The sequence below is a fragment of the Neovison vison genome, chromosome 13 (genome assembly GCF_020171115.1).
Source record: "Neovison vison isolate M4711 chromosome 13, ASM_NN_V1, whole genome shotgun sequence".
Lineage (NCBI taxonomy): Eukaryota > Metazoa > Chordata > Mammalia > Carnivora > Mustelidae > Neogale > Neogale vison.
The window spans coordinates 65,468,742-65,493,239 of NC_058103.1; the positions used below are offsets into that span (position 1 = coordinate 65,468,742).

Below are 24,498 nucleotides of genomic sequence, written 5' to 3' on the forward strand. Positions count from 1 at the left end.
TGAAGAACAAGGTAATGATAAACAAAACAGTGAGTTATTGGTGCAAAGGCAGACAAATAAACCAATGGTTCAGAATAAAAGTCCAGAAATAGAACCATAGAAAGACAGACATTTAATTTACAACAAAGGTGGTACTGCAGAAAAGTAGAGGAAAAAGACTGTCCCAGGGGACAATTAGATAGCCACAAGAAAAAAAAAAAAAGCCCACAAAATGCTTAAAGGCTATCTCAATCTAATAACCAAAAAATAATTACAAGTGGATTATAGAACTAAATGTAGAAAGCAAAACAATGCTAAAACTTCTAGAAATTAACATAGGATAATATCTTCATTGCCTTGGGGCACTGCACAAAAATCAATAATCATAAAGGAAAATAAAAAATTTGAACATGTTAAAATTAAGATTATTTGATTGTCAAAACGACAACATTAAGAGAGTGACAGACAAATCAAAATAGAGTGTGAAAGATATCTGCAACACAGAACTGACAAGGATTCATAAACACTCCAAAAACATAGAAAAATGGGCAAGAGATGTGACTGGACAGTACACAAAAGAGGAAATCTAACTATCCAATAAATACATGTAACCAATGTATCCAATAAATACATGTAAATGTACTCAACTTCATCTGTAACCAGTAAATGCAAAGTTAAAACCACAACGAGATACCAACTAAACAACTACCAATAATCCCACTCCCAGAAATAACAACGGAAAGTATGGAATACCAAGAAAATATGTACAAGAATGCGCACAGCAGCACTATTTGTAAGGATAAAACATTGGAATCAATCCAAATATCCATCTACAGTGGACAAGGTGAGTTGGGTATATTCAAACAATGTAATGTTCTATAAGAAATAATATGAAAAACTGCTATATGCAATAGTAGATGTGGAACTCAGAAACAATATAGAGCAGTTAATATAGGGCAAAATAAAAGTCATTAATATACAGCAAAATACTGTATAACTCCATTTAATATAAATTGCAAAAAATGGGTGAAACTATAATGTTGAAGGGTATAAGCTTAGGTATTAAGATATCAGTATATGGTTATTTTTGTAAAGGAAGGAGAGCACAACAATTGTGAGAGAAAATACTGAGGCTTCTGTGATGTCAGTGTTGGTTTACTTCTTAATCTGGTTGGTAGTTACCTGGGTGTCCACTTTGTAGACAACTGACCTATATATTTATGTCTCCTATGCTTTACTCTGTGTGTGTGTGTGTGTGTATAATACTTCACTATAGCCTCTCCCCACTTACCCCACCCCACAAAGATTCTGGCTTTTGTGAACTTATTTTTTTTATTAGAAGTGTTTCCGATGGAGTGATGTAAGTATCTGAACTCTAATGTACTTTTGTAGAAAGATATTTGGTATGTTTTTGGAATGTGGAGGTTGGTGGGGGGGGCGGGTGGAATTCTTCTCCTGTTCATAACTGAGAAACACAGAATTCAGATAAAGGTAAATAGTATTAGCTATCTTACTGACAAAAAGCTGGATCAGAGGATATGTGACCACAGTGGGCTATCAAATGGGCAACTGCTGACCTAGATGGACTTGCACACCCAAGTCCAAGGCTGAGATGGATAAGTTTCCCTGCAGCCTGCCTTAGAAAGCTCAGGATTTGGTTGAAATCAAAGAAATGCAGACAGGTAGAAATTTACCCATAAGATGCATCACTCCTCCTTCCCTGGCATGAAGAGAGTGTGGCAGCTTGCCTTTGCCTCCTAGAGAGTGGAATGGAAATTCTCTACATTCTATGGAAATGTGAAGAATAAGGAAGAAATACTATCCCTAACAACAGGCAGACTAGCTGTGTCTATCTTTAAAGTTAGCTCTTTGAAGCTTAGCAAAGGCAGCCATAGGCTAAATTTTAGAATAAGCTTCATTCTTGCTCTTATTGCTACTTTTTCTTCTTCTACTTATGAACCTATATATATAATCCAACCACCATCTTTTCAGTGCCTTTCTTGGAAGAATCTGCAGAGACTTGTAGGCAAGGGTAAAGGAGAAGAGGGCAGGCGATTTTACATGAAGCTCTTTTCTAAGTCGTATATTTATGAGAAAAAAAAAAGACCTTTCCCATTTCCCTATGAGATGTATTAAATTGGCACACAACTTTTAGTGTCTCTGGAGCTTCTTTAAATCATTCTTTTTCTAGGTAAAGTTATGCCTAGTTCAAGTAAATGCTTTTTGTTATTTAGAAGTGTTCAATGATTATTTATATCAGCCTTATCTGAAAAAAATGTAAAAACACAAATATATATCTACAACTTAAAGTCATTATTTCCTTCTAACAGTGATGAAGGTTGATTACTGTGTATTCACAAATACTTCTATTCATGATTTTAATTAGCATGGATAATTTGGCCCAAGTCATTTCAATTCAGACACAGCAGCATGTGTTTATTTAATTAAACATTCATTCATTCATTCATCCACTTACTTATTTATTTTTAAAGATTTTATTTTATTTATTTGACAGAGACACAGTGAGAGAGGGAACACAAGCAGGGTGAGTAGGAGAGGGGAAAGCAGGCTTCCCACAAAGCAGGGAGTCCCATATGGGGCTTGATCCCAGGATCCTGTGATCATGTCAGGAGCCAGCCGCTTAACAGCTGAGTCACCCAGGCGCCCCCTAAACTTTTATTTTTATGTTGAGGCAACTGTAGATTCACATGCAGTTGTAAGAAATAATGCAGATTCCATTTTGCCCTTTTACCCAATTTCCTCCAATAATAACATCTTGCAAAACTATAGTACAATAGCTCCCAAGATACTGACACTGACACAGTGACAATAGAGAACACATTTCCATCATCACAAGGATTCTTTATGTTGCCCTTTTATAGCCATGCATAATTCTCTCCCCAGCAACCCTCCCCCCTTAAATTCTGGAAACCACTAATCTGTTCTCCATTTCTATAATTTTTGTCATTTCAAGAATGTTCCATAAATGGAGCCATATGTTATAAAACCTTTTAGGATTGGCTTTTTCATTCAGCATAATTCTCTGAATTCACTGTTGTTGTTACATGTATCCATAGTTTGTTCTTTCATACTGCAGACTAATATTCCACAGTATGGATTTATCACAGTTTGTCTTACTACTTGCCCATAGAAAAACTCTGGGTTGTTTTTAGTTATTACAAATAGAAATTCCATGAACACTCATGTTCAGTTTTTTTTTTTTTTATGTGAATATAAGTGTGTGAAACATGTTTATAATGACGTTAACTCTTTGCCTAATTTTCTGGCTATTTAAGTCAGAGGCAAAGCAAAAGATGTAAAGGTATTTGCCAAAGATCATAGACTGGTTCTTTATCAACCCATGATTCTTATCAGTACTTGCAACTTTGTAACTATCTTGCTACCTGACCTTGGGAAGCCCCCTGAATTTCTCTGAGCCTCCATTAGAAAAATAAATGTTTTTCAAAGCATAGCATTTGAAACACGAACTCCATGAAATGCTCCTAAAAGAGGACAAGGGAGATTTTCATAGTCCAGTAAGTTTGAGGAAATGCTGAATACCACATTTCTCTTTTGAAATAAATATATGCTCCTTGGTGTAAAAAAGGAAGGATCCAGCATCCCACTGCCCAAGTTCAAATTCCAGCTCCATCGCTTGCTGGAATAGTAACCTTTAGCAAGACACTTAACACACCCATACCTGTTTTGTCCTCTATGCAGTGGAGATAACAATAGTACCTCACTCATATGAATGGAAGATTAACTCTAATGACAAGAAAATACTTGATAAATTGTTTCCTATTATTCTATTTCCATCATAATCAGATCATCAAAATCATTATAATCTTGTTAAAAAATATACATGTCCAGGTCCACCCCTGCAGATTATATTTAGTAAGTCTAGGGTAAAGCCTGGTCCAGATGAAACAGAGGTTTATTTATATTAAGAATGTATCCAAGATAGCCCAAAGCAAAATTTAAATCTAGACCCAACTGACTGATGGAGAGCATCACAGTCATATCAGCACACAAATTTAGTAAATCCTTTAAATGACTAACTCTGTAGTCCCACAAAAAGAGCACCTTCTTTCCTGAATGGAAGGCTGGGCTTCTAACACAAACTCATGATTCCCCTAGGGGTTGTTCATTAAAATAAATGCAGTTCTGTGCAGTTGGTACACATCAGCTTTCAGAAAAATTCCTAAATGTAGCAGTTAGCATCAATATATAAAAATTTTATTTGTGAGTCATTGCTTAGCAAATTAAATCTGAAAATAAGACATTATTTCCTTAGAAATACAAGAAAACAATTATGATTGCTATAATTCCTGTAGGTTTCATCACCACACCGCTGATTTCCGAAAGTCTTCTTATTGTTAAGCACCAGGCAAATTTCCAGACCACTTGGGGAACTCACTCTAGAGGTGGTGGCAATCTTTTTACCACTTCTGCAGCAATCCTCAGGTAAGCTTTGGCCTGGAAAAGAAGAGATTCATTTGTTCTGTACTTCTCCCCAGCAGACATCAAATGACTCATGAACTGTCTGCCAGAACTGTCTCCTGAACGGAATAGGGAAAAGGCTGAGTGAGATGAGGAAATTCAGCAGCAAGAGGATGCTGTTGTGTACACTGAAGGTGTGAAAGGGTAGAAAGAATTTTAGATTCTTTAGGGGGCAAATACTCACAAGGTGACTTTCTGAAAAAATATTTAATACCAGCAATTACTGTTTTTAAGCTCTAATTCCCATTTCAGCAAACCAGCAATCCAGTCTAGTTGTAGAAAAATTTTATCTTCCTCTTCTGACAAATTGATATCTTGAGTTAGATACTGTCAAAACTTCTTTGGCATAAGAGCTGTTAGTAATTTTAAATAGGACTGTTTATTACCACTCTATGGTTTATCTTTGGAAAGCACCTTCCTTATCTCTCTGAGAATGGCCTCCAGTACCAGCAGTGAGCACCTCATAGGCTTCTTCACTTGCTGAATTTGGATCCCATCAAAGAATTCCTGGGGTCAGTTGTTACACCCTTCTTCTGTAGGGTCCTTAGTGCAGTTGAATACTAAGAGCAACCCTCAAGCCACTGTGCACCACAAACTAAGCCAAAGCCTACATGGCCCAGTCAGATCAATGATCATGACATCTGCATCTTAGAAGCTCCAGACAATTGCAATTGTAAATATTACCTATTTTCCCTATCTTATCTACAAAAAGTATCTGTAAGACACAATAGTAAGATCTTCTAAAACCATTAATTTCTACATTTACATACTTGGAGTTATGCATGTACTACCGCCACCACCGCTGCTGCTATCTTACTACTACTCCATCTACTATTCTGATAATAGCTAAAATTTACTTGAGTACTTAATATCTACCAAGTACTGTTTCATTTAAACTTGCAGCTACCCTAAGGGATAAATTCTGTCATTAACCCCACTTAAAGATAAGGAAACCAAGAACCAGAAAGGTGAATGGTCTTGCCCAAAGCATTACAGTTAATATGGGATGAGCTGGTCTTGGAACCTAGGCTGACCACCTCTGACTCTGCATGATAAAAGAACAATCTGAGGTTTGTTTACCCGGACTTGAAGATGTTTCAAGCGTGTTTCACACATTTTCACTTTTAAAAACCATACTTGAGCCCTAACAGCTGAATTATGCTTTATCTTATCAGAAAAGTGCTAAAATCTCACCTATGAGTTCATAAAAAAAAAAGAATAGTTCTCGAAATATGAATAAAGCCTTAATTGTTTTTATCTAATACCTACTCTACCAAATACTTTGTATAAGTAATCTCACTTATGTAAAACAAGCGTCATAAACTCGACTTGGATAAAGCACACAACTGGAAGTTGTTTGCTCAAGGTCACAAAGTCAGTAAGTTGGAAAACATTCAAACCTGGGTCCATCTAATTCCAAAGCTTAGATCCTTCTACTACATATTAAACAGTAAATCCAAAGTACAAGCAATTTTAATCAGAATGCTTTATCTAAAAATGGTTTCACTCTCTGCTATACTTAACAGAAACAACTGTTTTGTGTAAAAATGGAAATACTTTGTAAATAAATATTTCTCTTAAATCTAGTGTGCTGATTTTTACCCAGGCATCTTTGTAAATACCTTTTATCTCCTAGTAGCTTTTCTGAGTGATTAAATCTAAAATTTTTGTGATGAAAATGTAAAGTTCACTAAGGCAAGCTGACAGAAGGCCATCATTCTATCATCTTTAAATTCTTACTTATGGTAAATCACAGACATAAACCTATCAGACTACAAAAAGAGCTGAATGATTCCAGAATAATCAAATTTGCTACATTTAACCTTTGTTTTTTAATGGACTATCTCCAAGCTTAAACTTTCAATATATCACACTCAAAGTACTGATTAGACTGTCATTTGCTAAGAAACCAGCAAAAGTGCTTAGTTTCAGTTTCAATTTCTACAAAACTGTTGAGATTGAATTTTTTCAGCCAATGCAGTATCATTTCAACAAATACATTTTGGTTCTTATCATATGCAAGTTACTGTTTTGGAAATCTATGAGATGTAATGATACAAAAGGAAGGCAGAATAGCTCACTTATGAAGAGTTGAGGCTCTGACGTCAGACAGGCATGGTTTAAAATCTTAGCTCCATCACTTCTTAGGTATGAGGCCTTAGGCAAGTTACTTAATTTAACCCTTCTAAGACTCAGTTTCCACATCTCTAAAATGGCTGAAGTAATAGTATCTATCTCAAGCATTTGGGGGAGTATTAAGTAATAATAAAGTATGTTCAGTACTGGCACAAAAGAAGCAAACAGTTAGTAGCTGCTATTATTACTGTTACATCCTCAGGTAATTTACAATCTCACTGAAGAGTTCATATGAACATGTACCCACAGGTACTTCTCCTGGGCTAAGGAACGGTACCTATGGATTTGTCTAATCCATAACTAGCAAAAAGGCAAATATGTGTATCATATGTAAAAAATATGATTTAGATTTCTCAAACTTTTAATACTCTCTCTTTCATCACCTCAAATATATACAGAATAACACTTCTATTCAAGATCTTCTATTGGGCCATCCAGAAGCACAGATAAGACAGCTGGATCCCATTTGTCTGCTGTATATTAACAAGTTAAAGGAAAGGGATGGCAATCAAAGTGCAAGAAGTTTTATAGAGAACTTTTTCCTTTGTCTTTATTTTTAAATATCTGAAGTTCTACTTTATCATATACAATCATTTCATATTAAGATCATAAGGTAATAATTTAGAAGTTCTAAGATAATAAAGCTTCCACTTACATTTGAAAGTCTTTACCAGGAATACCTTATAGCACACCTTTCTGTATGCCAATATTAAGACCTTTTACTTGATAACAAAAGGATGAAACCACAAAATTTTTAGTCAATCACGGTTCACCACTTGTGTCCTGGACTCAAGTAAAGGCAAAAGATAGATAAATTTAAATTAGCAATTATAATCACACCAACAAGAGGCAATGCTACTGGATTTAAGAGTTCTGAATCCGAAATGTCCACTTCCTCTCCCCTCCTCTGTGGCTTTCTCTGGCTATTATACATTACTATATTTGGAGTTTCAATTACTCCCTTTTCGTTAGCAGTGCACATGTTCAGAAGATTTTGCCCAATGACTGAGGAGGCAGCAGCTTGCTGGTACTTTTTAATTGGTGCAGTAGCTCCTTACAACTTTTCTGATGATGCCTTAAATTCAGCACAAATCATATTTGAAATTAATCATTATTATTATAGTATTTGTGTCCACTCAAAGTTAAATGTTCCTGGGAGAATGAAGTCCCTGTTGCCTAATTTTAAAAGATGTGCTGTGCAGAGAGTGACAGTCCTGGAATCTGAGGTTGGGAGGAGGGAGTGATAGAAAACGGAGAAGGTGGAGTTAGAAAACAAAAAGCTAAAAATGAAACCTTTACTAATTAATAATTTTACTTGTAGGTCAACCCCTAAAAGCAAACAATAAAAAGTGTTGATCTAAGAGGCCAATGATTAACAATTTTATTTGTTCAGTCTCATTAACTTTCACAGAAGTTTATCATGTTGAAAAGTATAAACTTTATTCTTTAAATGAAGACATGTAAGTAGAATCGATATTAAGCTTCCACAAACAACAGAATTTGCTGAGAGGGCTGTGACTAGCTCCTATGAGCATATTTCTGTTGGTGTTCATAGGGTAAAAGGGAAAGAAAAAGTTTATCAAGAGGCAAGATTCATCACAAGAGTAAACAGAAGGATCCTGTGATACGAACAGGAGGCGAAGCTAGTCTAAATGTACATCACAGACACCGAACTAATCCTGCAGTTTATTAGGAAGTGAAGTACTGCATTCGTAAGAGAATGTATAGAGTACGCTGTCAAAACTGAGGGGAAACAGCCTCTAGCACTATCTTGGACAGTTCCTTATTGTAAATGAACCTTTGCTTGTTCACCTGAAAAATGGAAATTATTATATATATCTCACAAATGTGTTAAGAGAATCAAATAAGATAATGTATTTACTGCACCCAAGTATTGTACTACCTTTTAAAACAAATTAAAGAAATCAAACCTAAGACCTGGGAGGTGATATAATGGAAAGACGCCAATGTTTGCAAGGAAAACCCTTGTCTATTAATCACATTTTACCATTTATCAGTTCTATAACCTTGGGAAAATTATTTAAATTCCCTGTACCTCAGTTTCCTCATGTGTAAAATGGGGACTATTTATACATTGCATTAAATTGTTGTGAGCATAAAATTATGTAAGTAAAATGTCTGACAGCATCTGGTACACTGTAATTGCTATTATTATTAGGAGGATGATTACTAATAATGAATGTCTGCAATCTAAGAGTAGGAAGTAATAATTTCCATGGAAACAGAATAAACATTTTTTTTTCTTTTCATCGCAATGCCTAAATCTTACAATTGCTCAGAAGTTTTCATATTTAAGGTTGACAATCTGGAACATGAAATTCTTACTACTCTTGCCAAGACCTCACCAAATCAAACCTAGCACAAGCTACAAAGGGTTAGGCTGTCCTCATTCTCATAAATGTCAGTGAGCAACAGTAAAATAGTAGGTCTAATGTTTATGCAAATGTAAATGAGATTAAAAAAACTTAACTCCAAAAAACTACACAGACACTACTGTTTAGAGTTTTAAATCACATTATCTTTTGATGGTTGCTTTATGTTTTCTCTTTTATTACATTCCTTTTACTTCTTTTCAGAAATCTCAAAGAAAAAAGTAATAATGGATAGGTGGAGAAAATACTTAAAAATCTAAACTCGTAATTGATATAATCTAGTAAGTAATTATTCTATAAGAAATCACCATAGAATGTCTTTAGTCTATTCTTTGGAGGCACTTAAAAGTATGTAATTAGGGGGGCGTCTGGGTGGCTCAGTGGGTTAAAGCCTCTGCCTTAGGCTCAGATCATGATCCCAGGTTTCTGGGATCAAGCCCTGCATCAAGCCGAGCAGGGAGCCTGCTTCCCTTCCTCTCTCTGCCTGCCTCTCTGCCTACTTGTGATCTCTGCCTGTCTGTGAAAAAATAAATAAAATCTTTAAAAAAAAAAAAAAAAAAGTATGTCATTAGAGGCTCTTGGGTGGCTTAGTGGGTTAAGCCTCTGCCTTCGGCTTGGGTCATGATCTCGGGGTCTTGGGATCAAGCCCCCCATCGGGTTCTCTCCCCTCTCTATGCCTGCCTCTTTGCCTACTTGTGATCTCTCTCTGTCAAATAAATAAAATATATTTTTTAAAAAGTATGTAATTAAAACACACTTGAATTTCATACAACTTGCATCCACTACATAAAGTACACCTATGGTAGCTGGGTTGCCAGACTAATAATGAGAATAACAAAGGGTTACAGTTTTTGCTTATCTGGGAGCTTTCTAAGAAAAGACTGAAAAGGAAATTTAACATTTACTACCTGTAAGTCAGAGAAAAGAAACACAATGATAAGTGTTAAACATTATACTCTATTTCCTCAGAGATCATATCCCCAGCAACTTAATCACCTACACCTCACTTCAAACTGTGGACTTTGAAGAAAGGGAAAAGACCTTGGGCCCCTGAAAGAAAGAATTCTAAATGAAGGTACTTTACTTATCCAAGATTGGTGTTCATAGGGTAACCATCATTTTTACCCTTACTTTATTTTTAGCTTTAACCAACCTCAGCTCTTTTATTTTCCAGTTCACACAAGATTTGAGAAGGGAAGGAAGGAATGAAAGTAGTAGTAGTTACAGATAGCCAAAATAATAGTACTATAAAGGTAAACCCATGAGCTAAGGAAAAACAAAAAGGAATAACTCTAAGAAGGCTGACTGGGGCTTTTCAGTAAAGAAGCACAAAAACTATATCAAAACTGATGCATCTAGATGATACCTGAGCTTCTAGCTTACATAGCAAGTGCTACTTAGGACAGAAGAAATACATATAATTAATTTTATTCCTATCTAAAAAAGAGAGTAAAATAAAAGATTTTATTCTTAAAGTCATAAAGCTTCAGCAGTCTTGAAAATCTATCAACTGTATCTCCAATGACATTGGCTCATGAAACACAACCAGTTTTGACCTTACCTCCTCAATCATATTTATTAAAATATATGTAGTGAAAATCCCATCTCTAATGCATAAAACAACTTCCTTATATCCAACTTAATACTTTCTTTTCTTTCTTTCTTTTTTTTTTTTTAAGGTTTATTTACTTTAGAAAAACAGCATGAGCGGGAGAGGCAGAGGAAAAGGGAGAGAAAATTTCAAGCAGACCATGCACTGAGTGTGGAGCCTGATACGAGGCTCTATCTCACGACCCCAAGATCATGACCTGAGTTGAAGCCAACTGGGATGCTCAATCAACTGCCTCATCCAGGTGCCCCCAACTCAATACTTTCTTACGTCAGTTTTCCTTCTCCTAACAATCAGCTGAACGTCTAATACTGAAATATGGTAATCTTGGGTATTTAGATACTGCTAGCCAGAAAAATAAGAATTTGATGAACACTCATTATTTGTGTTCTTCAAGAGAAAACTGGCTAGGTGATAGGCCTTTGCAGGTAAACTTGTTCAGATAATAATTCAGAGCAAGCACTGATATACTTATGATATAAAATAGTTATTTAAAGATGCTTTAAATAAATTAACTTTGTTAATTAATTAATTAATTTGTTCATCTTTGTTTTAAAATGCATTGCAAATAAACTGGATATTCCCAATTTTCTTTGTAAATATCAGAAAGTATATATATATATCCTGTAAAAAGACACTATAATACATATATAAAAACATCACTTACCTCATCACTTTCAGGCTGTGAAAACACAATCGGCTGGCCTGTATCTGAAGTTTCCCTTATATTAAGATGTAAGGGAATGTCTCCTAAAAGAGCCCACCAGACATCCATTAATACTACAAAAGTTTACATAGGCATTTGGAATTTCACTATTTGAACTTCAGAAAAAAAACACAAAAAAACAAGTTTAAATTAAATTCATTCAAGTCAACTTGAACTGTGACTATCTTCAAGTTGCTAAATCTCTGAAAAAGGAATTCCAAATGAAAATTAGGGCCAACGTATTTCATTGGAGGGTAGTTCAAGGATTGTGTTATGTATATATGAAAGTTATATGGCAGCCGATCAAGGGATAAGGCCTCTGATTTATTCTTTGCTGGAGGTCTTCCAGCAAGAAATGGCTTGGAAGACATTTGTAAAAGTATTTCTCTCGGTAATATCTGATATAGACACATCATACCAAGCAATAAGAGAAAATGAAGACAAAAAGATGGGGAGACAAATTCATAAAAAAAGAAAAAGTGTAACAAAATTATCTTCCTGATATTGGCAGATGAGTGAGCTAAGAGAACTGCTGAAAAGTAAGGCAGATCTGTTATCTCCACTACCTTTCTCTTTAACCGATGGAAGTATTTTTCTTTTATCATGTATCGATCTTTATAGCATTACATATAACTTGTGAACCAGATGAGATCTCAGGAAGTATTTAAGAACCTCCTTTATACACACTTGAGGTTGAAAAGGTGGTGTGTCTTTCCTGTGTTACTATTAGATGGTAGAATTTAGGGGAAAAATGCTCTGATCCATCATACAATTGACTCTACCACCCCTTTACAAATGAAGCCTTTCAAAAGATTTAGACCTAAAATGCAGTAAATGGAGTCATAAGTAGAAAAGTTGACTTGTCATGGTACTGAGCATTCCTAGAACCACTTCAAATCCATGCAAGCATTACTGAAACATACATGTGTGTTTATATAAGTAAGTCAGCAGCACCAGGCCAGGCTAGATAAATAAAGCAGAAGTATATGTTACAAAATTAAAAATCTATTACAAGTTATATTATAAAGTACATAGAGTAACATAATTCATTCTTCTCTTGTCAGCAAATTATCTTGTCTTAATCAACTCTTAAATCTTTCCTAAATGTCAATAGCCAATGACAAAATACCTGAATATTTCTGTAGTCACTTAAAGATTAGCTTTTCAGTGAATTTGATGTCTATTCTATATATCAACTTAAGAGTGCAAGAAAATGTCACAGGGATACGGGAAAATATGTTAAAGAAAATTCTTAGAAACCCATAAAGCTTTTTCCTTGATTTATACCATCATAGTAAGGAATCCTGAATGGTTCCAGTTCTACCACAATCATGGAAGGAAAAAAACCAAAACTGTTTTCTTCATATATAGTCACCTCTCAATATAGTTTCTGCCTTCTAGAGACTCATAATCCTATCTAAAAGCAAAGAAGAATTGATGAAGAAAGACGAAAACCTTTTTAGAAAACAGGTGGCACACCATAGTGAGACTGGTAATGGGCTAACAGCTATTTAACAGAGAGGGACAAAAAGGAATAAAGATATGTAGAGTGAGTAAAGTGCAGCCTCGCCTTGAAATTATCTTTGAGGGGCTAGGTCTGAAGGAAGCGAGGGCATATTTCAGAGACATAATGACTATGCATAATCTGTCCTTGTAGGTAATACCGAGAAAGTTCTGACAGCCATTTTACCAAATTAATTTTTTAAATACAGCCCAGTGGATTTAAGTAAATTAAGAGGCAGCCAGGGAGTCAGTAAAGAACATATAAGGGTTCCTGGGGAATTCAACCAGCCATAAGGCCATAACTGGAAGAGCTCTTACCCTGCCTCCAGCCTCTTTGTTATTGGAGCCCCTGCTCCAGATCATGGGAGGTCTCACTGAGCCCCATGACTGCATTAAAAGGAAGAGATGTGCCCTGAATTGGAACTCTGAATTATTTTTCCCAGAACACTATTAGATACAACAACCTATAAGCACTATCTGTTTTTTGTGATCAGTATTCAGTGTTTCTGACACATTTTTAGGGTAACTAAAAATTTGTAAGCTGTTGATTAAAATGGAACTTCCATATGTGAGATTGTTTCTCTATGAGATATATATCAAATTCAAAATAAGTGATTTACGATATCATACCACCCATTTATAAATCAGGGAATTATAATATTGTCAGTAAAATTCAATAATGCCATTATAATTACACATTTACTTTATTACATAAGTGAATGTCAATGTGTTGTTGTTATGCAGATTTGGGAAATTGAACTTTCTAGGTTAGTTAAATAAAAAACAGTTGCAGAATATAATTAGTGGCTATAATTATAGCAATGTATCAAAATATATCATTAGTATTCACCTGGTACTGTGGTGGCTGCTACAGTACAAATGCATAATAACAATAACACATTTAACATCAACTTTTAGAAATTTAATTATAATAAAGAATGTTTTGAAATTCCCTGATCTCTAAGGGATCTTAATTGTTAACTACCTAAAACTAATAATTCACTCTCTTCCTCCCTTATTCAGCATCTAACATCTGCCTTTGCCCAGAACAGAAACTCATTCAAAAGGAAAATATCAACACGTTTCCTAAAACGTCCATTAAGTTGCCTGTGGATTTTTAAAGAATTATGTTTTACTTAAAATCTGTGTTTTGCTCACTTAACACCTGATTTTACTTCTCACAACACTAATTAATCCCTCAATTCAGTAACATGAACAGTACATATAATGTGTATTTCAGGTGCCATATCTTTTGGACCAAAAACATATAAAGAGATTACAGAAAACAGAAGACATTATCTTTCTAGAACAAAAGGAGTGACAAGTTCAGAACTTCTCAGACAGGCATTTTTTCATATACACCAAGAACTGACACTTAGAAAGGTTGCTACAACATATTAACCAGGTGTTTTCATATACCTCTTTATACTGAAAGATGTGTTCCCTTAGCAAACAACCAATGACCATTATTTAAAATAAGGACTTCAATTACAGTACTCAAACCATGAAACTCTTCTCGAATTCAAAATACAGGCAGTTTTTACCTACAGCAAAAGTTATAATTGGCAGAACAAACCTCCTCTTCAAAAAGCCTTCTACTAATGAAGTATTATAAAAAGCAAAGGAAGGTTAACACATACAACTCCCAATACTATCTTAATTTAAAGCACAAAACTGAAGACAATTCATCGTTTTCTGAGCCATTCTTCATTACCATGCTTTATCCCCACCTTCCTTTCTGCCATTTTCTTTGCAAGGAATATCCTGTGGTCTTACCTAGAACATCAAGATCAAGAGTCCGTGCTAGTCTTCTTGCACCATCAGCACCAAAAATATGAGTTCTCTGTTTACATTTTGGACACTGGAAAACACTCATATTTTGGACAAGGCCCAGGATCTAGAATAACAAAAACCACTGAAATTAAAACAAAATTAAACCAAATTTTTTTCTATTTTATTTTATTTCTTTTCAGTGTTCCCAAATTCATTGTTTATGCACCACACCCAGTGCTCCAAGCAATATGTACCCTCCTGAATACCCACCACCAGGCTCACCCAACTCCCCACCCCCTCCTCTCCCAAACCCTCAGTTTGTTTCTCAGAGTCCACAGTCTCTCATGGTTTGTCTCCCCCTCCGATTTCCCCCATCTCACTTCTCCTTTAATCCATTATTTCAACAAGTTTTTACTGAGTGCCCACTGGGTTCTAGTGATACAGTCATAAATAAGTTACGGTCTCTGCTTTAAAGAGAACTCACAAACTAGTGGGAGAGCAAGACACATGTAATTAACTTTAGTAATGTGATAAATGCTAAAGATAATGAAATGACAGCGATAAGAAAAATTCTGTCTGGGAAGAACAAGAGATATCTCTGAGCTGCCCATATTACCCAGAATTGTTTCATTGGGTTGAGGGTGAGAGGGTTGAGGCAGGAATTCTAGGCAGAAAGTGGAACATAAGTCAAGACAGTGAAATATAACTGCACATGGCTTATTTGGGCTGCACGCTCTTGGGGGGCACAGGCAGAAGCTGGCTTGATTAGGGAGGTCAGGGTCCAATGGCAAGGTGCTAAATGCCACTCATGATTTTCTTCTTGTGACAACAGAAAACCACAGAAGTTTTTCAAGTTGAAAAGATGGTCCACGAAAGGTTTTTCAAGTTGAAAAGATGGTCCTAAGAGGTAATATTACATAATCAGATCTGTATTTTAGAAACTTAGCTCTGATAACGATACAGAAAAAAAAAAAAGCAGAAAGATGCAGGGAGAAAAAAAATGGAAAAGAGGCTATTGTGAATGGAGTCTCATGATAGATGACAGCTAACAAATACTGAGTGCTTATTATACACCAGGCATGGGGGTAAGTGTTTTAGATGAACTATCTTATTTACTCCTATCAAAAACTTTATGAGACGGGTATTTTGTCATCCTCATTCCATTGCTGAGAAAAAGAACACAGCTAGCAAAACACTAAAATTCAACTCTCATCAGAATGTTATCATTTGAAACAAAAATTTAAAGTCTTATAGAAAGTATCCATCTCTGAGTTTCATTAGCTTCTGGAACAAAATAAATACTTTATAAACATGTGCTGAATAAATAGGCTCTGCAAATATAATCCTTATTCATGTTTCTTTTAATCCCATTTTCTTATTAATGAAAAGCAGTGAGTCTCTTCTAGAATAAAAATAAGGAACACAATTATCAAAGGCTTAGAGATAACATGTCTCTATCATCTTATCAACTCCACCAAAAAGATCATCATTATAGGAGATTTCTCCGTTAGAACATTTGCATTTTAAATGAAGAATAGCACTGACAATCCACAATGAACCATACAGACAAGAACATTTCTTATTCTTTCTGAAAAGGGAAACTGAACAGACTAAGGTTTCCCAGAACATATGCAAATGAAGACAAATTGTGAGGGACATAAATTTGTAGCTAAGCATTTTCCAAGCATCTAATATATCTTTTGCTGATGCAAAGTATTATAAAAAATAAATCATATTGTACTTTGGTAATTCAATACCATCTCCAAAAAGCCAGCAGAAAACATAGCTAACGATCACACCCCTTATTTGTTTATTCAGTATGTCTATATCATATACCCATTGCTTGGGCAGTTTTACTGCCATTTATGTTAAATGTGATATATTCCCCTCACTGTAGAGCTTTCAACTTAAACATAAAAATATCACTCAAGAAATGAGAAAAGGGAAAACACTTAAATATTGTGAAAATGTAGGTGAGGGTATATTCTAATCCAAAGAGAATAGGAAAAGCATCTTTACTCCAGAATCTCTTGGACTCCCCAAGACATAGGAGGGTATGGGGCAAGACTGTATTTTCAACTTACATGATTAACTTATTATCAATATCTTATTATTGTTCTCCATGGCCTTTTATATAAATGTCTCAGTCATGTTCTCTATATAGACTACAAAATGTCACAAACATAAAACCATAAGCAAACTCAATATTTAATAAGCTCCTATTACATGCCAGTAACTGAGCTAAACAAAAGGAGTAGCATACAGAGGTAAGCCAAACAGACTTGATTCTTGCCCTCCTGGAGCTTGCACACTAATTAGAGAAGCAGACTGAACAATTAATAGTTCAAAAATCTACTTTGAAGATGGAAGAGCTTCTCTGGAAGCAAAGCACAGAGGATTATGAGAGCGTAGAACAGAGAAAACCGTATCTATCCTAAGAGTCACAGAGGAGTTCCTTGAGGAAATATGTAACCTAAAAGTTAAAGAAAAAGCAGGTAAAAATTAGGAGAAAAGGAGGGAAACTCTCAAGGAAGAAGTAGGGGTACAAGTCTCCTTCAAGGAACTGAAAGACCAGCATGGCTGAGTTATGGTGTGAGCAGTGTGAAATTTTTCCAGCAGGACAAAAAGCACTAAACATAAATAAAAAAATTATTTTGTTAAACTGACTACATTAAAATTAGTAACTTAGTTGGAAGACACAATTTAGACAGTGAAAAGACAAGCTATAAAGCAGGAGATGGGATTTATAATACACATCCATGACAAAGGGCTTTTATCTGGAATATAAAAAGAACTCTACAAGCCAATAAGAGAACATCAGAATGGGCAAGACTTAACAGGCACTCCTTAAAGACAAATAAACTTGAAAATAAAGTTTTCAAACTTCACTAATCATCAGAGAAATGCAAATTAAAACAACAATGAGATGCCACACATTCAGACCTGATTAGAACAGTGGAATGTCTATAAGACAGCAACAACAACAAATACCAAATCATGGTGAGGACACAGAACAAGTAAAATTCATAGTTTCAGCCGAATGCAAACTGGTACAACGATTTTAAACTGGTAAAACCATTTAGGAAAATGAAAACTTATTTCAATTCAATTTAATTAATATATACTGTATTATTAGTTTCAGAAGCAGAATTTAGTGATTCATCAGTTGTAACACTCAGTCCTCATTACCTCAAGTGCCCTCCTTAATATCACCCAGCTACCCCAACCCCCTCCCTTCTCCCCTCCAGCAAATCTTAGCTTGTTTCCTGCAGTTAAGAGTCTCTTATGGTTTGTCTCCCCCTGATTTTGTCGTTTTATTATTTTTAACTCTCTTCCCTATGATCCTGTGTTTTGTTTCTTAAATTCCACATGAATGAGATCATATGATAACCGTGTTTCTCTGACTGACTTATTTTGTTTAGCATAATACCCTCTAGTTCCATCCACATTGTTGCAAATCACATTGATTTTATTTTCTCAAATATGATGAGCATGTAGTGGTATCTCATTAATCCGTTTATACTGGGAACTGTATTTCCTAGAGACTTTCTTCCTTTATAGCTCCTCGTTAAAGTTCCCTAAAAGTAAAATGACATAAGTTTTAGGAGGTGGAAGTGAAGCCATAGGCATTACACTCTATAGTTTCCTTTGGTTCGAGGTGGGGAAAGAAATTTGCAGGACTGCAGGTATATTCCAGTTGGTCCTCTTTCTTCCTGACATTGGGCCCATCCTCTGTCCTGAGGTTTTAATTTGCATTGCCATAATTATTAAAGAAGTTGAGCATATTTTTACATGTTTATTGATTATTTGTATATTCTCCTCTGTAAAGTGTTCAGTTTTCTTGTCTATTTTTTCCATTGATTATATAGGTCTTCTTATTGAATTATAAGAACTCCTAGTTTTTCAATAGAATTCCTTTGTTGATAGGTTCTCAACTTTGATATTGATTACACTAGTATATTATTAAAATTAAGGTCATCTGGATTTTTCCCTACATTTTAAAACATGGGTACTAAAAATTTTTACATCACATTTGTGACTTGCATTACATTTCTATTGGAAAGCACTGTTGCAGACAACTAAAAAGTGACCATAGAACTGATTTTGGTAGTTCCCCTTAATTTTATGTTGTTTCAAGGTCCTAAAGATGAACAAAAACATTTATGAGGATCAGTGATTTATGAGTACTTTTAAAAATTGAAGGAACATGAAACCTTTACCTTCAAGACTATATAGGAAAGACAAACTGTCAAGTTTCTTTGCTTTTAGTTGAAATTACATCAACTGAGTGTGATGACACACACATATTTATCTGATTAATTAGAAAAAGAGAACAAATTACTTATTAAAATATGCAGAGTATGTGGCAGACAACTTTTTGAAACCACAGGGTTAGCTGGAAGAAAATTCAGAAAAGAACCTCGAGTATTAAAAAGATTAGAAAACACTATGCTAGTTTTTAAGAGTAGAGTTCTATAATCAATGAGTTTTGAACAGGAGCAGTTAATAAAATAAGAAAGAACATTAGAATATCCATATGACAATTTTATTCAAAAAAATTCTTTTAAACAGGAAAGCGTTCATGTCCATACCATCCTCTACTGTCCTCCTGGCCACAAGCCTTATACTGTATGAATACTTTATGTGTTCTTAAGCTGTTTATTATAGAGCTATTACGTATATCTTTCATAGTAGAAACATTAGAAAGCAGATGCTTTGCTAGAGCTTAATTTACCTAATACCATTGAGATGCAGCTGTAAGCATGCTCAATCATTTTTTTAAATGTCTCATCAAAATATAAGATCCTTTTTTTGTGTCAACTAGACTCAAATAGAAAAAAATTTCGGAGGAAAAAAATGTATAAGATCCTTATCTCTTTTTCTTCTGCTAGTTGTATACTGAAAGTAAATGCTACATGCCTGCTTAACATCAGCCACCACAAACCTTTTATGTGTTATTTTTATGTTATTCCAATCCATTGTTGCCTCAGAAGGGTACTTCTTTTATTAACTTTTAAAAAATTGACTCTCTTGAAATATCAATGTTGCTCTGAAATATTGGATTTTTGTGTCCAACTGAATTAAGCAAGCTCAAAAGGCCCCAATTTTAATTTCTTCTTGGTATTTTAAATTCAGATTCAGGTAAGTAACAAGTAAGATTTTCAGGCTACTATTTAATCCAATTTCTCAAGGTTACAATCAGGTTAAATTCTTGCTGGTTGGAAATTGTCACAAGGATTAAAAACTATGATTTAGGAAAAAATGAGGAGAAACTGATTGTTAAATAGAGAATGAATAACAATAACTGAAATAGATTAGATTCTTAAGTGCTATTCAGTTCACCATTTGCATTGAACCGGTTTTTATTATATTTCCTGAAACAAGTGTACAAATATAATATTTTTAGAGACTTATTTTCTTTTTTTTTTTTTTAAATATTTTATTTATTTATTTGACAGAGAGAGATCACAAGTAGACAGAGAGGCAGGCAGAGAGAGAGGGAGAGGGAAGCAGGCTCCCTGCCGAGCAGAGAGCTCGATGTGGGACTCGATCCCAGGACCCTGAGATCATGACCTGAGCCGAAGGCAGCGGCTTAACCCACTGAGCCACCCAGGCGTCCCGAGACTTATTTTCATTTACTTTAGAGAGAGATAGTTTGAGTGAGCATAGCGGAGAGGAGCAGAGAGAGAGGGAGAGAGAAGTCCCAAGCAGACTCTGCACTTGGAAGTCTGCAGCGGGGCTCCATTCCGTGACCCTGAGATCACCACCTAAGCCGAAATCAAGGTTGGATGCTTAACTGTCTTGGTCACCCAGGTGCTCCCAAATATTATAATTTTTTAAAAATGAGATGGGTGGCTTGTTTTCTCTTTCAGAAGAAGTAGTCTGGCATGGAAAGAACAATAAGTGGGGAAACCTTGCATTCATGTTCCTTTCAGGAACCAATTAAATAGTTGTGGGTCCTTGAGGTAAAATTCAACTTCTTTATGTCCTGAATCCCAAAATGAGGGTTTACAACAAATGATGATCTCTATAATAATGACTCCTAAAATCTAACACTAGAACAATAACATTCAGAGTCACCCTTATAATACCATATATACATATGGTATTATTTTGATTTATTTTGATATATTTTGATATAATTTGATATACATATGTATAATCTCATTGAATTGCCAAAAGGACCAATGAAATGGATCACAAAACATTGAATGTATATTATTTGCTCTAGATCACACAGTTAATAAATAACATAGCCAAAATTCAAACCAGCTGAGTCGTTGGTTTGTATGTGGAAGTTACCAAGAAAGACAAGTAAATTGACTCCAGGATTTTGTCCTTAGAACTAGGTTGTCTGAAACAATGATGAGTCAATACAGTTTAGTAAGGCAATTTAGCACAGTAATTAAGAGCACAGTTATATGCCTGGGTGGCTCAGTGGGTTAAGCCGCTGCCTTCGGCTCAGGTCATGATCTCAGGGTCATGGGATCGAGTCCCGCGTCGGGCTCTCTGCTCAGCAGGGAGCCTGCTTCCTCCTCTCTCTCTGCCTGCCTCTCTGCCTACTTGTGATCTCTCTCTGTCAAATAAATAAATAAAATCTTTAAAAAAAAAAAAGAGCACAGTTATAAACGAAGGACTAATTTGAACCCTCTTCATACTAACTACTGCAATCTAGGAGGCTTTAGACTTCACTTCCTTCTCCTGGCCATGGAACTCCCCTTGCCTAAAACACATTCATTATACCTCTCTTGACTATCAAAACCTATGGCCCCTTAACTCCTCCCCATTTTTCAATCCACCCATTTCCTGTCTCACTTGCCCATCTAGACAATCAGAACCTAATGGTAAGCAAATTTATACTAAAATCTATCTATCTATCTATTAAAATCTATACTTTGTTTCCAGGTCAACTATAGCAGACAGGTAGCTGTTGACCTAAGTCCATGGTCTCATCTTCCTTGGCACAGATCTAACCTACATTTCTTGGGCTCCTCGAGTACAGTGACAAGTGACCACATGACTGAGTTTTAGTGAAACATGTACACACACATATGTATGTCTGGTCCATAAAAATTTCCATAAGCATGCCTCTGTGCTATCTTTCCCTTCTGGCTGGTTCAAATGAGAATAGCCCCAAAGGTGGGCTTAGAACTCACTTTGAACATGGCAGAGGCTATAGTGGCCTAAATAACTTCCTGGAAGAAGACCACTCTGATCACCTGTTCATCTCTGAGTACTGTCCCATGAGTAAGAAATAAACTGCTATTGTATTTGCATCATTATATATTTTGAGGTTTATTTGTGACAGTAATGAACTGTATTAAATAATATAAATTTTATTTTAAAAATTTTTTAAATAATGCAAATTTTAAATAATTTTGACTCTATATAACTTTAGCAATTTAATCTGTATGAAGAGAATGGTTTAGGCTCAAGTGAAGTACTCATGGAATAAGGAAATCTCAAAGACACTATTCATCTAAATTTTTAACAATTTCTTATTAAAATTCTTATTAGCAAAAAAGGAACTAGTCAAAATATGTAGGCCAAATGCAAAAATATCTATGAATTATAAATTTATCTGATTCATGATAACATTCTAAAAGTAATTATAATAAACAACATTAGTTACATTGACATTGGTTGGTCAGCCTGTGCCAAACACTGTGCTAAGCCCTTTGTGGGCATTATCTCATTTATTTCTCCCCTCAAACTTCTGAGGGAAACAGTACTATAATTCCCGCATTATGAATTAAATAACCTGAGTAGGTCCTACAGCTACAAAGTGAAAGAGCTAGTATTCAAACTATAGTATTCAGACTCCTGAGTTCATTCTCTTTACCACTATGTAAAAATGTCTCTGTAAGTAGCACCCTATTGCTTAAAAAATAATTATAAAAATTCTAAAGCAATTTAATTTGCAACCATAAAAGAGGTTATACATATATTAAAGAATATACCTCTCCCAGTGCTAAGAAAAAAAATCAATCTGTGTAAAAAAGGCTACAAATATACAGATTAATAAATCTGTTTTTGTGAAGAGAAGGGATGGTCACATATATCATGTGATCTGAATAGTACTAAAAAGGCCAACACCAAATCATTTTCTCTACTAGTCTCTTCCTTGCCAAACAGTTTTAAATCACAACCTTCATAGAGAATAAGGGCAAGGATCTGTGACTGAGAATCTAGCCTCTTATTTCTACCTCACCATCATCCTGAGCAAAGAACTATCTCCTGGTAGATTTATTAATGGCAGCCTAACTCTCAAAATCTCTTAGATTTCTGCCATTTTTTTTTCCTAACCACCCCACCCTATGTAATCAATTGCCAAGCTGTCAATTCTTCCTTCAAAATGCCAACTACATTTATTCCCCTTTCCATCTTCAATGCTGTTATTCTAGATCAGACTCTTCCTCCCATCACCTACACCAGTGTTTTTCCAAATTATTAAAACTGTAGGCAGAGGGAGAGGAGCCCAAGCAGCCTCCCTGCTAAGTGCAGAGGGAGCTCAGTCTCAGGACCTTTGAGATCAGAACCGGAGCAGATACCAAGAGTGGGCAGGCATCCCTGTATTGATCAAATATGAGACTGAGGTGAATAGGCCATCAATCTGTTGGAAAGCATATAAATCATCCTTCTCTGAGCTTTAAAGAGGCCATATCCATAGCAGAGTCCAGGGAGCACCATAGCATGCGTGTGGGAGTGTGTATCTGGCGGGGCCTCTTGGAGCCATAAGAGATCGAAGAGAGGAATAGCAGCAATTCTAGAAACAGAAAATTGACCACTTTCTGAAAGAGCTCTACAAAAAGCATTCAGGGAACAAAGGATCTGGCCAGCAGATTACTTAGACTGGCCCCTGGCAAGGACAGTGCAATTCTGCCTCAGGCAAAGGCATTTGAGAATCACAGCAACAGGCCCCTCCCCCAGAAGATCAGCAAGAACATCCAGCCAAGACCAAGCTCACCCATCAAGGAGAATAGCAGAATTCCAGAGAAGGGGAAAGCAAAGCATGGAATTCATGATTCTTTAGTCTTGCAAAGTTAATTAAATTTTTAAAACTTTTTTTCATATTCTTTCAAATCTTTTTCATATTTCTTTCATATTCATATTTTTCATATTCATTTTAACTTTTACTCTTTCCTATTTTAACGTTTTTTTAACTAGTTTATCTTAACAATACCCTTCTTAAAAAAATCTTTTTGAGGGGCGCCTGGGTGGCTCAGTGGGTTAAGCCTCTGCCTTCAGCCCAGGTCATGTTCTCAGGGTCCTGGGATCGAGCCCCACATCGGGCTCTCTTCTCACAGAGGAGCCTGCTTTCCCCTCTCTCTCTGCCCGCCTCTCTGCCTACTTGTGATAGCTCTCTCTCAAATAAATAAATAAAATACCTTAAAAAAAAATCTTTTTGAACCTTCATTATTATAGTCATATTTTATCCTTCATTGTATCTAACTTTATTTTTTATATATATATAGGGTGTTTTGTTCTGAAAAATTTTGGAATACAACTTCTAATAGATCAAAATATACCCTAAATCTAGCACAGGGCTTTGTTCTAGTCTCCAGCTTGAGCAAATTCTCTCCACTTTCTTTGTCTTTCTTTTCCCAACCAACTTACCTTATCAACTCCTTTTTTAAATTTTTAAAAAAATTTTCATCTTTACAGGGGCGCCCAGGTGGCTCAATGGATTAAAGCCTCTGCCTTCGACTCAGGTCGTGATCTCGGATCCTGGGATTGAGCCCCACATCAGGCTCTCTGCTCAGCGGGGAGCCTGCTTCCCTTCTTCTCTCTCTGCCTGCCTCTCTGCCTGCTTGTGATCTCTCTCTGTCATGTAAATAAATAAAAATCTTAAAAAAAATTTTATTAAAAAATTTATTTTTATTCTTTAAAAAAAAAAA

The 24,498-nt window shown here is 35.4% G+C and overlaps 1 protein-coding gene across 3 annotated transcripts in view; it reads right to left on the reverse strand.

Annotated features, from left to right (window-relative positions):
- Positions 1 to 4,193: 4,193 nt before the first annotated feature.
- The window catches only part of NUBPL (nucleotide binding protein like), a 214,434-nt gene continuing 194,129 nt past the window's right edge, over positions 4,194 to 24,498 (reverse strand). For all 3 annotated transcript variants that reach the window (XM_044229761.1, XM_044229762.1, XM_044229763.1), the window contains 3 exons: positions 14,603 to 14,723; positions 11,285 to 11,367; positions 4,194 to 4,455 (listed from right to left, as the gene is read on the reverse strand). In XM_044229761.1, coding sequence (XP_044085696.1) covers positions 4,393 to 4,455; positions 11,285 to 11,367; positions 14,603 to 14,723 — 267 coding nt within the window. In that variant the 3' untranslated portion in view covers positions 4,194 to 4,392. The remainder of the gene's footprint in view (positions 4,456 to 11,284; positions 11,368 to 14,602; positions 14,724 to 24,498) is intronic.